We start from the raw sequence: 17,676 nt of genomic DNA on the forward strand, positions 1-17,676 counted from the left end.
AAAGTCGTGGCTGGTAAAGATGCTGTGACAAGAGATTCCATTGTCCAATCAGATTTTGATATTTCTGAAAATGAGCAGAGAGATTCAGGACAATAAAATGATGAAAAATTAAAATTATTCATCCAAAAGTATAATAAAAAAATCTTGAAGATAAAAAGCTTCAATCTCTGTCAAAACTCCTCACCTTCTTCTGCAGTCAGATTCAGACGACTGTTGGCATTTCCTGCCTATAGAGAGAGAAAGATTCAAGAATAAAGAATACTAAACAACACATAAATGCATCCGTAATTCACATCTTATCAAACTAAACTGACTGGAATCATACAAAGAACTGCAAAGATTTCATAATGTACTCTTTCAGTGACTTGTAGCAGACTTCCTCACAACGCGGCTTCTGTGCTGCTCAGTTTTAAAATTTTATCTATATTTTGGCTTTTATTTGACAGTTATCATCACTGAGAGGAGTTATTCATTCCAAATACAGTCCACATTAGTACCTCAAAGCATATTTGCCATGTTTTGATTCTGGTTTCTTTTAGCATTTAATTTCAAGTAAATATTATTGGTGTTGTATTTATATCTGAGATTTCAGCAACACCAAAGTCTGGTCAATCTGTGTTCAATCTACGTAAAAAAAAACAAAACAAAACACAAAAACAAATGTTTCTGTAACTGAATGCCAGTGAATTGCATGACATACATATTTAGACTTTTCTTGTGTAATAGAACAAAACTGTAGTGCTTTGGTGCACAAAACAAAACGAAAAATGAAGAATATAAAACATTTCAATGATGAAAAAACTTGTTTTTTATAAAATGGTTATTTCCATAGTTGTTTTTTGTATTTTCTCAGCTTTTTAATGTTAAATAAAGGATACATGTATAAAAACAATATACTTACCTATAATATGTTAGTTGTTAGTTGTCTATTACTTGTGGCTAACTGTTTTAATTAAAGAAATCTTTTTTAAAATATACTACTTATATTTAATGGTTTTGTCTATTAAATAAAAATGAACTATTAATGAAACTATTTAAAAATGAAAAATTAGGTAGGTGGTTAGTATTAGTTTACATCATACATATCACAGGCATTTTTTATTAATATTATTTATGATAGTTTTGTGTATTTCAAAAATACAAAAGAATAGTTTTTGTACTATTTAAACAATTTACTGCAAAAAAATAAAAATAAAAAATCTGATGAAATGATGGCTTGTTCTTCTCAACATCATCTTAGTTGGGTCATCCACAGACATTTACTTCAAATTACTAACAGAAAGCCTGTACTCCCCCATGATAATATGTGATACTTCAAACTTTAGGATAAATGGAAAACACGGCCTCAATAAATAGTTTCATGTTATTAAACTGCCTGGGTCTTCATTGGGAGCTCTCATTTTCATTCTCATTTTCTAAGAGTTTTCTTACAGAGACTCTTGGGAGACTGTCAGAAACATCCGATTTACCGCCAAAATAAGAAAATAAATATGACTTTTCACAATAACCCTAGAGGGCTCTTAAGAATGCAAAGAAAATTGTTTGGTGGTCATCTAGCTGAGTTTAGAGAAACTTGTCACTCCTGATTTCTGAAACATTTTAATATCCACTCCACAAAGCACAAACATCCAAGAAGTCTTCCATGACTGACATCTTCCCCCAGTCAGGTAGCTGCTGGTTTCACTATGAAGCCTCACCACAATTGCTCTGACTTGAGGAAACCATGAACCAATTTTGGATAACGTTCTGGAATAATCTGTGGCAGCTTTAGCCTGCTGGACTTAAACAATGCTGCTACTGTTTCTGTACTACAGTTCATGCCTTTGACGATCAAAGCTGCTTTGGTTCCATGCAGAAAACTGACAGCATGTTTGGCAGGAATTGTTTCTGGTCTCTCTCACAGTCATAACACAGACTTTGCTCTGCAGAGGGATTTCACCTTTACTCCCTCAATGCATTTCTTGCTTTTCCAGCTTCAAAATCTGTTCTCCAGCAGCGGTTTGTAATGACTTTGCCATTGACACACTTCTTAAAATGAAAGAATTACAGACCGGATTTGTTGCCAGTCGGGAAGTATAACTACTATAGTTGGATTGTTGCAGAATTGTACATGTCTCATACATGAAAGCAACGGTTTCATTTTGCACCCGTACATTTTAACAGTAAATCAATTTTCCACTAAAGCAACAATCCAGTTCCAGAGTCATCAGTCCATTAAATGGCTCTTATTGCATATCATTCCTATTGTTATGGTCCAGCAGGAACCTCGTCAGCAGTAGGCTGCTAACACGCCATGTAATTGGCTGTGTGATTTAATAAGATTTAAACGGGGTGAAGTCATGATTTTGTACAAGTACAAATGGATCAAAGTCCACATTTGGAGGTTGACTGAGTAGTTAGTGGCAGATTTTCACCTTGAGGACTTGAGTTGAAGTCCCATATTGGGGCATTATTGCATTTTCTTTTAATTCTTCTTTCTTTGTCTGCATGTGGTTAAGGGAACCAAACTACTTGAATAGACTATAGAAAAGGTGCAAAAACTCATTTTTCCCACTGCGACATTGACATCAGATATTTTACATGTACTTATTCACACAACCACAACAGGTTGCAGATGTTAGCGGGATTGCAAATTGTTTCATGTGATCATACAGACTGATTACCTCCTGTATTTACGAGAAGCTGGAGGATGTTTCCACTGGTATGGAAAGTATGTTCAATCAGGGCTATTAAACGGGTGGATTTGGATGGGGAAAAAGAAATTAGATGGAAATTAAGCAGAAAATTGGAAATTTTTTGGTCGTACTTCTGTGCAACCACTGCCCGGATTTTGACATGCACTCAGTAAGAAATAAATGTTGTTTTTCCTGCAGCATAGATGAGCTTCATAATACGGAAAAGACATTTTCATTTTCTCCCTTATGATCACTTACTCCTTCATGAACTGATATTAAATATAATCATATACACAGTTTCATTTGAAAAACAATAACTGATTCAGTTCAGCACTTTAACTTCTTAGTGTCTTCTTTTTTTTTTTTTTTTTTTTTAAAAAAAAGAAGAAGTACAACACAAATTGAGATACTATTTTGTTTTAGTTTGTTTTTTGTTTTTTGTTTAGACAATACAGCAGATATTAGGGCTGCTATGAGGGAATTTTAAACCCAGAATTTTATAAGACAAAATATCTATTATAAAAACTAAGTTGTAATTTTGAGGGGAATTTTTTTTTTGCATTTTTTAAAAATAAATCACATATGCTTTTTCAAGTCAAAATTAGTGCGATAAAGGTGAATACTTTCAGAATTAAGTCCTGATTTTGTGAATAAAAGACTCACAATTTGTGATAAAAATCAAAACTTTACAAGTTAAAGTTCAAGTATTTTCAAAATTGTATTGTTCATTTATTCCAACTTCATGATGGACATAGCTGAAATTTGCATTGAAATTTGAGAAATGCTGACCAGTTCAATAGGAGAGGAGGCCAATATTTCCTGCCCTCCCAATGTTGAACCTGCGTGGCAACTCAGTGTTTTTTTGTAGTTGTTTTTTTTTTTTTGACAATACAGGCGATATTAAGACCACTGTGAGGAAACTATGAGAGACTATGGGGATATTTCCATAATAGTTATCATATTTTAACAAAATAATTTCACACTATTTGTAAAATCTAACTTTAAATTCCAAGAATTTTCAAAGAAAAAGGTCTATTGTAAAAAAAAATGCAGTCATAATTTTGAGGGAAATATATTTTTGAAAATGTTTTATTTACATGTATTCTGTTTGAAGAAAAAAACTCAAAATTCATTACTTTGAGACCTTAGTCCTAATTTTCTGAATAATTTTGAGTCTGAATTTTCCAACAAAAATGTTCAAATAGTTTAGAAACCAGGTCAAAATTTGAGAAAAATAAAGCAGGTACTGTTTTTCATAATTTTTGCACACTGAGAGTTGATAACAAAATTGTTGAATCTGACACTACAACGCAACCAGAAAGACAAACTGGGTCAGTTACAGTAGCTGTTCTTGTAAACATCCCTTTGTATCTGCTCCTGATAGCACAATGCTGCCTAATAGGTGGAAAAGGGGCTTCAGGAGGAATCCTACCTTGAAAAACGCTTATCAACTAACAATCCTACTGGTTGGTGTTGGCTGGCTTCACTGCACCCTGCTGCTGAAAAATTTGAAAAATCTTGATTTCCTCCCACATTTCAAAAGCATGCTGAGGTTAATTTGTGATTCTTAATTGTCTGCAGGTGTGAATGTGCTTGTCTGTCTCCATATATAGCCCTGTGATAGACTGGCAACCTGTCTAGAGTGTCCCCTGCCTTCACCTGATTTGAGTATAGATAATGGATGGATGGACATGTGTCAGCATTAGGGAAAGACCTGATGAAAGAGTTGTGCTCACAGAACTGTACGTTCTTAATCCACAGTAGAGAGTAAAAATCAGGGTACCCCGAGCTCTTGTCTTTGTTCATTCAGATTTTTTTTTTGTCTTTGTCTTTGCTCACTCGTGTTTTACAATTTATGGGATCAAGAGAGTAAATCACTGGGAACCTATTTCATTTCATTGGCCTCTTGACCTGGAAAACAATGTGGCACCTTCCAGTCGACAGCACTGTTATAGTTGTTGCCATGGTTTCATAACTCTCCAATAAGTTATCCTGGTAACTGGCTGCTGGCCTGTTGCTTTTGTTATATTTTTGCAATGTAAGAGAGCTGTTCTCAGACATCATGTCTACAGTCATGATGAGGTAAGAGTTTTGGACACCTGCCAGGAATTAAAAATATGCATCATTTCGTTATCGGCTGCATTAACCGTTCATTTGAAATGTCAAGGTCATCATGCCCTGTTTCACTTCCGATCAGGTTCTGGCTAACCCTTTTAAAATGATCCCTATTTGTCTTGTGCGCACTGTAAACACAGGCTGACCTGTCCAACATTTTAGAAAAGTGAACAATCTGTTTAAATTCACTCTCTGAACCCGAGTAACTGCCAAAAGAAACACAAAATGAAACCATTTATTACAGCCCCAAACTGTAAATATTAAACTGATTTTCAACTTTCCATCAGTCTTTTGGTCATTTAGTCAGGAAACCTAACCAACTCTAAGCTTAGAAATTGTGGTATTTCATCCAAATCACTTCACTCTGCATGTATCATTTAGGAGTCGGTTCGCTACTTTATCATTTTGTGCATTCACAGAACCAGTCATCTCATTTTGCAGCTGCCAAGTTGTGTCTGCATGAAATATATCATTTTTCACATCAATTTTCTTTTTATAAACACAGTTTTTAATTTCATTTTTAAAAAACTCTGCTGCGTGTTTCACTGACAAACACAGTTTACAAGTTATTCTGGTGCAATAAAATGAAATCATTGGTATTTATTCTCCAACTACCCACTTAAACAATAAAGGACCCTTGTTTTGGCCTCACGTTGCTGTGCTTCATTATGAAATGTGCTAAAACCAAGTAACAGAGAAATAACATTGAAATTAGATTTTTGTTTTTAAATTAGTATTTAAAAGTGGCTCAGACTGCTCGTAAAACTGATGCAATGATTTTTTGTTTTGTTTTGTGATAATTGTTTTAAGGCTACAAAACCAACAAAACTAAGCAGATGTTAGAAAGCTGCCACTTTCCATTTCACTCTGAAAATGGTAGGATTTGGTGTTAATCAAAATCAGCCCACTGGATTGTTTTGTTGTGGTATGAAATGCACTACTCAAAATAAGTTGGCGATATTGTTAGTTACATGAGTGCTTTCACTATTTCATCTGAATTTTAATGAAATAAGTAATAGTTCACTTTGATATTACTGTTAATGAGTGAGAAGAAGCACCATTTTCATTAGTACAATATTTATTACCCCAACAATTTAGACAATAACAAAGATTGCCCCAAATAACCAAAATTGACAAAGTCAGTAGTGGGTGTTTCCACCATTTGCCGCAACGACAGCTTGACAGCAATATCTCATGCTCATAACTAGCCTCATGATGTTGTTCTGAGGCAATGCATTCCACTCCTCCACAAGTGCTACCCACAGTTCTGCCAGGTCACGTGGGGGTGGGGTACGAGCATCCAGTCGCTGCTTCAGCTGGTCCCAGACGTGCTCTATGGGGTTCAGGTCAGGGGACATTGCTGGTCATACCATATGAGGCACTCCGACTTCCTGAAGTCAAGCTGCGACAATTGTGGCACCATTTGGTGGAGCATTATCATCCATGGACAGAAAGTTGGTGGATGATGATGGGTTCTATGATGTCTCTGAGGTAAGAACGTGCAGTGACTGAGATGTCTACAATCACCAAATCTGTTTTGTGCTGACTGGTGATGCCTGTTCAGACTGTTGCACCTCCTCCACCAAAGCCAACCCTGGGGACCATGTTGCTCATCTTGCCTTCTCCAGGAACGTTGATGACCATTATTTCTGTGCAAGGTGACCCGACACTCATCAGTAAACAGGATGGTAGATGACTGCTGCATTGTCCAGGTCACATGGTCTTGTGCCCATTGCAAACATTCACGGTGGTGTCTTGGTGTCAGTGGAGTCACCTGCAACGGTCATCTGGCATTCAAGCCAAAGCGGTGGAGTGGGTTGTGAATGGTTTGTCTGGAAACCCTAGTACCCCTCACTTGTCATAAACAGGCCTGCAGCTGTGTGGCAGTTGCATAACGGTGTCTGAGTGCATAGGTCCTTAGGTACTGGTCATCACTGCGGTCCATCACTCGTGGAGCTCCACTCCTTGGTCTGTCACGAACACTGCCAGTAGTTCTGTGTCTTACTGCAAGTCTGCTGATGATACTTTGAGACACACCAAGTTCACGAGCAACATCTAACTGCCTGCTACCGACCTGAAAGCATGCTGTGGCTCTTGCCTCCCTGGTATAACGTACCTGTGTCCCTTCAAGGTGACTATCAGATGTACAGTATAGTAATTCCTTCGGTATAAATACTGAGGTGGCGTTGTCGCTTCTAGTTTCCCTTTTTTTTATTGAAGACTTCATCCGTCGGAAATGATACGTCAACTGTGTAGCCTTGGCGGAGTACTGCGCCCTCTGAGTACCGTCACGGCTCTCTGCCACTACTGAAAAAATCCTAGCGGAAATACTGATATATATATATATATATATAAAACAAGGCCCACAATCTTTCCAGTTCTATTCTGTTCCATTCAACTGCCACCTCCAGTTCACCTCTCCAACACGTAAGAAGGATGATTACCCACCAGGTCGATACATGAGCATCCCAGGGGATCCTCAGGGTTCAGGCTCTCCAGCGGACATTCAGCCAGCCCACTCTGCTCTGCAGGGTGTGTGGGTATGTGGTGAGGCTTCCTCAGGATGTGATTCATGCTGCCGTGGGTCCCGTTGTTGTCACTGGGTGAAATCTCGAGCACATCTGCCAAAAGCATTGAGGTAGATTTTAAATCATAACCACCAGTTGTGTGACATTTAAATCATCGTGGTTAACATTCACCACTGACGTCTAATCTGTGACTATGCAGATGTGAACAGGAAACAGATCATCATTCACTGGTCCATTTAACTTTTTAGAGTTGGGACTTTTCCATTTTGGCTTTGCTTTCAAATGTTTGGCCAAACTACAACAGATTACAAGATGCAGTTAATGATATTTCCCATTTACCCATATACTCACCACACATGAGATTGTATAGCTCAATGCTGCTGAAAGGTTCGATTTCTGTTTGGTTCAGAAATTTTGGGCCATAACTGACAAACATGGCCTGAAAGAGACGACGAAGGAAGTAATTGAAAAAGCATCTTTCAGGACTGCAAGCATGGCCAAGTTAGGGAAAATAAACAACAGAATTAAACAGAAAAGTGTAGAAATCCTAAACACTCACATGCATGCTCTCAGCATCGTTGTCGTAGCCATGATTCCCACCAGAGCAGAATGTAAGAGATCCTGGATTCCTGTGAAGACACACAGAAGTTCCTGAGTTTTACCATAAAATTAGTCAAATCAAACTTTCTTCAAACTCCAGGCAGTTTCTGGACACTTTTTGCTTTGCTCCTGTGTCACTTTTCTCACTGTGGGTTCCTTTTTCGCTGCAACAAAGTCATGCAAATCTATAGAAACAGCACAATCATGAATATAAAGAGAAATAAACAGTATTTTCTGCATTTTATTAAAGTTATGCTGCCCTAAATCATTAAAGCAAAAGAAGGACACTTGATTATTTATTTTATTGTGACGAGTCGACCCTCCACTTGGACACCAGGTGTGCCTGTTCTGGTCATCACCTGACTGAGCCACATCGGCGATCTCGTGGCTCAGCTGTACTTAATTTTTCCCACTACTATTGAACCACTCTGACAGGAGCTGTTGCCGGCTGGAGTTCCAGCAGTGTAGTGGGATTCTGGTTGTGGACCTTACTGCACTTGTTTGCTTGTTTTGCGTGGCAATAAACCCTTTGTTAGTCATACTGTATTTTCTCCTGGTTTTGTTGCAGTTTTGGAGCAGAGTTGTGGCATTATGAAAACTGAGAAAAAAAAATTACCCATAGGTGCTACCAGTACTCAAAAATAAACTGTGACTCTAAATTCTATTAAAAACATAATCATTAAAATATGTTGGGGCATCCTTGTAGCTCCAGCCCATGGGCCTTTGCTGCACGTCATTCACCCTATTCTTCTCCTGCCATTTATTGTCTCCCTCTTTACTGTCCTATGCAAAAAGTCTAAAAGCTCCAAGCCTAAAATGTAAGTTTTATATATATATATATATATATATATATATATATATATATATATATATATATATACACACACACACAGACACACAGACACACAATCTTTGAGAGGGTCTTTTAGCTTCCTCCAAACAACGTGCCTTATCAAGGTTTTGATGCAACCTCTCATACGGCAGCAAGGCAGGGTCAAGCTAATTTGGGCCAAGGGTCTTCAGCTGGATACCCCCCACATCGCAACAGCGACCACCAAGTAATGCGGCAGTCCCACCTTTCTACAACTTCTGGAGAGGACTGCTTTCTGCTCCCTGCTTTAGAGGTGGAAACTTTAATGCAGTGAACCAATGTCCAAGAAACCCAGTATATATATTCATACCAAAAGCTTTTCTTTTTCTCCCACAAACCAGAATGTCATGATGAGTAATTTAATCACTGTTGAATGATGAAAATCCCACAATACTTCCTGTTTCTGGCAAATAAATAGTGCAATCTTGGCAGGTTTTTTTTTTTTAAAAGATAACAAGCCTTTTATCAAATTTCCCTTTGGGGATAAATAAAATTCTTGTCCTGTTTTTAGCATTAAGGGGATTAAAGCATGAATGTGCTTTTGAAATCACAATCCTTTAGCTTTGGAACGACCTGCCTGAGGAAATAAGATGTGCTGAATCATTGTCCACTTTTGTTTTGTCTTCTTGAAAAGACCTAAAAATATAGATTTTAAGGGCATTTTGTTCCCTTTATTACTGAGCTAGGTTGCCATCGGTTGATATTTAGCCACTGCAGTGGGAACTTCCTGTTAAGGATCTGTGGCGGTTAGAACCCAAGCAGCAAGCGGCAGACAGGCAGGTGAATTTAGTGAAGAATTTATTGAACACAAACAGAAAGGCACTCCACAAGGGAGGCACGGGGAATAAACAGAACAGGGACAGAACGGTAACTGAACTAATCTAGGAGGACGGCGCGGGGCCGAGGTGGAGGCTAAACTAAATCAAACAGGGGGGGGGGGGATGACTCACTGAATGTCCGGTGTTCGGGAGACAGAACAGAGGCAGAGTTTGGAGCCAGTGGAGGGAGCGTGGCGAGGACAGAGAAGCAGGCAGACCGGGAGCAGACAGAGGAGTGACGAGCAGATGAGGGATTCCGGGGTGAGAGACAGACGAGGTAATCCACATGGAGAGACAAAGTCCGGAGAGTGACGTGCGCGGAACAGAGTTCGGCATGCAATGGTCCAGCGTCAGAGCTGTGGCAGAGCCAGGCTTTTATCAGCCACTGAATGCTGATTACGAGCTCGTAATTAGCGGAGCCAGAGCACCGGAGAGGGAGAGGGCGTGACACTTCCAGCCCCAATTCACTGTTCACCTTCACAGATATTGCTTATTAAAATTATTATTCTTTTATTGTTTTATTTCTATTTATTTATTTATTTATATTAACATTTTAAAAAACTTTTATTTCCTTGTTTTAACTTTAAAGCTCCCATATTTTGCCCCTTTTAGCTCCCATATATGCAAAATTTGTCTTTCAATTTTTTGAGCTTAATATATCATTAAAATGACTTTAGCCCGGTGTCTGTAGCTTTAAATGCAGTTCAGCTGTTGCTGTCCACACCCCCTTCAGGAGGAAGACTCTCTGTGGTTTACAGTGCAGAGCAAAACAGTTAACTGTGGATATTTTACATGGAAATATTGCTGAATTTACAGCAAAGCCATCGCTTTAAACTGCATGGTGAATTTTTCAGACAAAGTTGTAGTTATAAAATCAACAATTTTGCAGGTGTGATCAGCATTCTCTATTTCAACCGACTAACACCCATTTAAAGTAACCATTTTAGGTTTTGTTCACAGAGAAACTGTTCTTGTTTGTTAAGCGTTTTTGAGCAATCATTTAAAAATCATTATTTCCAGACTAGTCATTTGCTTTAATGTTTGAAGTTCATAGAAGCAGCTTGGAGAGATTATATTTTATGCATTTTAACAGACTCTGATTACTGAGTTGATTTGGTGAAACAATGAAAACGGAAATCAACTGTTTTCATATCTGGACATAGTTATCAAGATGATGTTGAGGAAAGACAACAAATTCTTTTGTTGTGGAACCTGACTTAATATTAATTTTAATAATAGTAGTGGTAAAGGGGTTAAACATTAAACTCTACTAGCATGGAGGTATACAGCAACGGCCAGGATCAGGTTCTAAAAATATAATATGCAATGACCAGATATGAAGATGCCAAGGTGTGTTCTATGTTGAAAAGGTTTTTTTCCCCTATGTTTAAACCACAAGCATTCTGTGTAATGTTTTTTTCTACCTCCTAACCAGTTTACCGCAATATCAGAAACAATATCCTGTTAATCCTGTAGATGTAGATTTCAGTGGGGGACAGAGGGAAGGTCATGCTACTCTGCCAAGCAATAGAAGAGCAGTTCATGCCCATAGTGTTTTAAATCAGGAATAATGATAAATTTCCTTTCCTACACTTCAATGGCGCCGACGCAGGTGGCAGCCTCTCCAGTAGCAGCTCAGTGTGCTCTTATACTTTATTTGTATTTTCTCTTTCGTGTTCTCCTGGAACGTATTATTCTACCCTATGGATATGGTCTATTCTACGCCGAGACTCGTTTATTCGAGGAACTTTTTACTCGCTCTGAGAACAATGTCTCGCATCAGTGCGGTTCCCTGCTTACCTGTGGACGTAAGGAAGCTGTACCGGGGCTGCAGAGCCGGCGCAATGCTAAAAGCTAAGCGGCTACCTAAGAAGTGGAGATTCAAGCCTCCGGTGCCTTCAATGACCATGGGAAACGTCAACTCACTACCAAATAAGATCGATGAACTGGCTGCGCTGACAAAGAACCTAAAGACCTTCAGGGAGTACAGTTTACTGTGTTTCACTGAGACGTGGCTTACAGATAGCATACCAGATGCTAACATTGAGCTACCGGACTTCAGCACAGTCAGAGCGGACAGAGACACCAGAGCCTGTGGGAAGCGCAAAGAAGGAGGACTCGCACTGTATGTGAACAAACGGTGGTGCAATCCTGGATATGTGAACATTAAAATCTCCATCTGCTGCAGGGATATTGAACTCATGGCTGTGAGCTTACGTCCCTACTACCTGCCCAGGGAGTTCAGCCACGCCATTGTACTCATTGTTTACATTCCCCCGTGAGCCGGAGCGGAGACTGTGTGTGATGTCATCCACAGCGCTGTGGCCAAACTCCAAACACAGCATCCTGAGGCCCTTGTGCTAATCTCTGGAGACTTTAACCATGCCACCTTGGACAATACACTGGCTGCTTTTCACCAGTATGTGGAATGGAACACCAGGGGGAAGAGGACTTTAAGGCCCGGTCACACCGCCCGAACTTTGCTGGAGCGTTCCTGGAGCGGTGAAAAAAATTCATCACCGCTCGTAACCGTTCACCACCGTTCACCACCGTTTAACAGAAGTTGCCCCCCGTTAAAGCAACGGCGTATACGCTCGGCCACCGCTGATGTTTCTGGAGGGGCCCTCCTACCGCTCCGAAAGTTTTGAGCTGCACAAAATATTGCGAGCGGTGAGGAGGGGGTAATTTTCCACCCCGGCAAAGTTCATCCCCGCTCCACCAATGCCCAGTCAAAGTTTGGCACCGCTAGACGCAAGTTCGTGGACACTTGGGTCCGCCTGGCCAATGCAGAAATCTTGAACGCTGGACCACCACTGCTTCACCAGCGTTGCCCGGGCGGTGATTAAACGTTGCACAAACTTCGGTGGAGCGGTTCTAAGTGTTTTACGAGCAGACACGGGGTTGCTGGAACGGTGTCAGGCGTTGAAGCAGCGATCCATGGCGGCGATGAACTTTGGTTTGGCGTTGGTATAGAGGTGTCCGAGCGGGACCAGAATTTGGCTATAAATACAGAGAGGAGCTCATTTGGAATCGAGCTGCCGTTGAGTTCAGACCTCATCTATATCGAATTTGCTCAAAGTTACAGTAAAACTGTATCACCATGGATGCTGAGAGACTTGCTATGATTGGTGCACTAGTCCAGCAGCAGAATCAGAACCTCCTCAGATTGCAACAAGCTGTTGACAGAAGGAGAAGAGAGAGAAGAAGGAGAGACAGAGTTGTGTGGGTCAGACAGTGGATACTGAGAAGGCCTGAACATGGACTGTATGTATCTTCTTTTGTTCATGTGGCATGATGAACTTCAACTTTCGACTTCTATCAAAAATCTATCAAAACCTGTATCAAAATGATCCGTTCAGCTCCGTAGTCACAAGCGGTATGCCGCTAAACCAACTTTATACCCCCGCCGAGAAAACGCCTGCATGCGCAGAACGCCGCTATACGCTCGCATCACCGCTAAACCAACGCTCGCTACCGCTAAACCAACGCTAAAGCAACGCCGGCTTCAGTGGTGCACCGCTAAGCCAACGCCCGTGTTTTCGATTTTTTTCCCATTTTGTGCGCGGTGACGAGCGTTGTTGAAATTCGGCCCCCCCTCCCTACCGTTCAAGGAACGCTCCAGCAAAGTTCAGGCGGTGTGACCGGGCCTTTAGACCTGATGTATGCAAACGTGAAGAATGCATACAGAGTCACCCCCTTGCCTGCACTGGGGAAAGCAGACCACAATCTGGTCCTGCCTAAACCTCACTACACACCAAGAGTGAGGAAACTACCTACAACCACACGCTCATTCAGGAAGTGGTCTCCTGAAGCCGAGCAGGCCCTGAAAGACTGCTTCGAGACCACGGACTGGGAAACACTGCAGGGGTCTCACAGCAAGGACATGGAGGAGATGGTTGACTGCACCACGAGCTATATTAACTTCTATATGGACACTGTGGTTCCAGTTAGATCAGTACGCTGCTTTGCCAACAGCAAGCCCTGGATAACGAGTGACATAAAGGGCCTTCTGAACCAGAAGAAGAAGGCCTTTAAAGATGGCAACACGACAGAGCTCAAGTGGATACAGAGGGAACTCAGAGTCCAGCTCAGGGAGGTGAAGGAGCAGTACAGAAGGAAAATAGAAGAAAGGATGCAGACCAACAACATGAGGGAGGTGTGGGAGGGGATGAAGACCATCACTGGCTGCAGCTCCAAGAGAAGTGCTCCCACTGAGGGGGGTGTGGGAAGGGCAAACCAGTTTAACCACTTCTTCAACAGGTTTGACCACCCCAACCCATCCACACCTCTGAACACAGCAGCCCCCACTCCCCCACAAGCCACCACCAACACAGATGAGGACACCACCCCTCCCCCCATAACACCTCCCATGACAATCACAGCAGCTCAGGTCTGTGGAGAGCTAAAGAGGCTGAGCCCCAACAAAGCAGCAGGACCTGATGGAGTATCCCAGGGACTACTGAAGGCTTGCGCGAGGGAGCTGGGACACCCCCTCCAACGCATAATCAATCTGAGCTTAGGACTGGGGCGGGTTCCCCAGCTGTGGAAGACATCCTGCATTATTCCAGTCCCAAAGAAACCACATCCTGGTGAGCTGAACGACTTCAGACCGGTCGCCCTGATGTCCCATGTGATGAAGACCATGGAACGGTTGCTGCTACACCACTTGAGGCCATAGACCCACCACGCCCTGGACCCTCTGCAGTTTGCTTACCGGGAGAAGACCGGAGTGGAGGACGCTATCACCTTTCTGCTCCACCGATCTCTCTCTCACCTGGATAGAGGCAATGGTGCTGTGAGGATTACATTTTTGGACTTCTCCAGTGCCTTTAATACAATCCAGCCACTGCTCCTCAGGGACAAACTGACAGATATGGGAGTGGAAACACACCTGGTAGCGTGGATTAATGACTACCTGACCAACAGACCTCAGTACGTGAGGCTGGGGGACAGCAGGTCCGACACTGTGGCCAGCAACACAGGAGCACCGCAGGGAACTGTACTCTCTCCGGTCCTATTCACCCTGTACATGTCCAACTTTCAGTCTAACACAGAGCTCTGTCATGTGCAGAAGTTCGCAGATGACACAGCCATCGTAGGGTGTATCAGGAGTGGACAGGAGGATGAGTACAGGAAACTGATCCAGGACTTCGTCAAATGGTGTGACTCCAACCACCTGCTACTCAACACCACCAAGACCAGGGACATGGTGGTGGACTTTAGGAGACCCAGGCTGCATCCAGAACCGGTCATGATCAAAGGGGACTGTGTGGAGGTGGTCCACACCTACAAATACCTGGGAGTGCAGTTGGATGACAAACTGGACTGGACTGCCAACACTGATGCTCTGTATAGGAAGGGACAGAGCCGCATGTACTTCCTCAGAAGGCCGGCGTCCTTCAACATCTGCAAGAAGCTGCTACAGATCTTTTATCAGTCTGTAGTAGCGAGCGCCCTCATGTACGCAGTAGTGTGCTGGGGAAGCAGCTTGAAAAAGAAGGATGCTGCATGCCTGGAAAAACTGGTGAGGAAGGCTGGCTCTGTTGTTGGCACAGAGCTGGACAGTCTAACATCAGTGGCAGAGCGACGGACATTGAACAGGCTCCTGTCCATCATAGACAATCCAAGTCATCCTCTGCACAGCAGCATCTCCAGACAGAGGAGCAGCTTTAGTGACTGACTGATGTCATTGTCCTGCTCCACAGACAGACTGAAGAAATCGTTCCTCCCCCACGCCATCAGGCTCTTCAACACCAGCCAGGGAGGGCGATAAAATGGACAAAATAACACAACAAAAACTCAGGACTCACTACACACTGACACCACGCACACACACGCACCTTACCCCACACACACACACACACACACACACACACACACACACACACACACACACACACACACACACACACACACACACACACACACACACACACACACACACACACACACACACACACACACACACACACACACACACATAAAAATATCTACTTGCTGGACTAAAGTGTGAAAAACAGATGCCTGCAGACTGTAACACACTGTCATTTTGCACAACTGCACTACTGCACTGTAAAACTGCCAGATGTTTATATTCTTATTATAGTCTCATATGTAACTTGCATGCTCTCATGTTTTTTTACCTCCTATGCTGCTGGAACTTTGAATTTCTCTTTGGAGATTATAAGTATCTATCTATCTATCTATCTATCTATCTATCTATCTATCTAATACAAATTAATCTGCAGCAGAATACATATTTGAAAAAATATCAAACCAGTGAAATTCTTCATTGTACTGTGATTTTACGCTTTTTAACATTCCTAACTACACTCTGATTCTAATTAACGGCATTTTTTCCCAACTTCCCATCACTGGTTTGTCACTCTCAAAAATGGTTTCAAACTACACGGCACAACTTCAGCTAAGACATCAAAAAAAAAAAAAAAAAAAACAGACATGGCAGACGAACTGCAGATAAAATACCTCTCAAACAGCCATTTAGGTTCGACCAGGACGTTAACATCTTCAATGCGACGACTGTTGGCAAAGTGGACGCGCTTCGGTAGGTGGGCCTTCAGATACGGCCTGATTTTCTGGTCTGGCTTCTTACACTGAAATCAACAAATGTTGCTTTTTTGTAGCAGCAACTTGTGTTTATGTCTAGTATGTGGGAAAACATTACAATGTTTTCCCTGAAAATGTTCTCATATTGCATTTAAACTAATATCTTGATACCAAGAGAATGTTAAATACTTACGGTCATGTTAGCAACGAGTCCAGCTGAATCAACTGTTGGAAGGAAAACACATTTCTGTCATCACAGAAACTTCAAAGCACAAACGTCTGCCCAATAACAGGTATTCATCCCACTTTAATTGCTTTTTCACTCACATAACATAACACTTGGTGAATCAAAACCCCTGGCCATAACTGCACCGTGGAGACAAAAGAACACTCCAAACAACTCCATGAAAGGGTTACGAAAAAGTATAAGTCAATGGATGGATACAAGACAATTTATAAGTTGCTAAATATCCTTTTGAGTCCAGTTAAATCCAGCTTAAGAAATGAAAGCAATATGACACAATACTGCATGACTGTACAAGAAAGAGACCATTGAAGGTGGCCACCAAGACAGCTATGACTCCTCAACTATCAGTCAAAGTCATCTTCTCTTGTGATATACGCTAAGACTAGTTGCGAGATACACATGTTGTGACTGCAAATAGAGTATGTGTCTTTTTGCGTGGTTGCTTCTGTTAACTGAATGTTTTGTTGCTCAGATGCATTGAGGAGTGTCCAGGCGTGGACTGGCTATCCGGTGTCTAGTGGGGGCTGGTCAACATGTTCCTCCGGACCTGTAATCAGGAAATTGTAATGGGATTTTAAATTTCACAGGTCGCTTCTATTATTCCGGTGCAGCTTTTCCAGTATTTACGCTACTGGTTATCTTTTTTTTTTTTCTTCTTCTTTTTTTTACGGTGTTGGTGATCAGCTCAGGAAACACACAGACCAATTACGTACGAGTTCAGACACTCCATATGACGCTACTCAGCCAGTGAAGTCTCTGCATTGTAGCTGCTAAGCAAACTCTGTGTTCAGAAAACAGTTGGAGGCAAGGGACAAATTAGAGGAGGAGACCGAGAGAAAAGTAGCCCTGCACATGTTGACTATGTTTGGCTAAACATACAGCTGTGAGGCAGCTTTCTCAAGTATGAACATAATCAAAACTAAGTACCGTACCAGACTGACCAATGAGCTCCACATGTATTTGAGAATGACCCTGACACCATTCAGGCCATGATTCAAAACACTGGCTGGATAAGCTACAGCTCAGTTCTCTCATTATGCAGCAGGGATATTAGGGGAATGATATAAGACAGAAAAAAATGTAAAAGTGTTTTGAAATGTAGGTATTGTTAAATATGTATATAAGTTGGTTCAGGTTGTTCAGTCATTATTTTTTCAAGTTCTGAACATTATTTTAAGATGTACAGTTATATCAAAAGTTATTTATTAGTAAATGCTGTCAAAATGTTTTTGAACCGTACTGCATTTATTTGATT

General features: G+C 41.5%; 1 protein-coding gene across 1 annotated transcript in view; it reads right to left on the reverse strand.

Moving 5' to 3' along the window:
- Positions 1–17,676, reverse strand: part of LOC110956809 (venom phosphodiesterase 1) — a 72,006-nt gene that overhangs the window by 17,098 nt on the left and 37,232 nt on the right. Inside the window, exons 14-19 of the mRNA XM_051955101.1 lie at positions 16,368–16,399; positions 16,094–16,221; positions 7,878–7,947; positions 7,670–7,757; positions 7,239–7,411; positions 185–227 (exon numbers count right to left, since the gene is read on the reverse strand). Of these exons, the coding sequence (XP_051811061.1) occupies positions 185–227; positions 7,239–7,411; positions 7,670–7,757; positions 7,878–7,947; positions 16,094–16,221; positions 16,368–16,399 (534 nt within the window). The remainder of the gene's footprint in view (positions 1–184; positions 228–7,238; positions 7,412–7,669; positions 7,758–7,877; positions 7,948–16,093; positions 16,222–16,367; positions 16,400–17,676) is intronic.

The sequence above is a fragment of the Acanthochromis polyacanthus genome, chromosome 11 (assembly GCF_021347895.1).
Source record: "Acanthochromis polyacanthus isolate Apoly-LR-REF ecotype Palm Island chromosome 11, KAUST_Apoly_ChrSc, whole genome shotgun sequence".
Lineage (NCBI taxonomy): Eukaryota > Metazoa > Chordata > Actinopteri > Pomacentridae > Acanthochromis > Acanthochromis polyacanthus.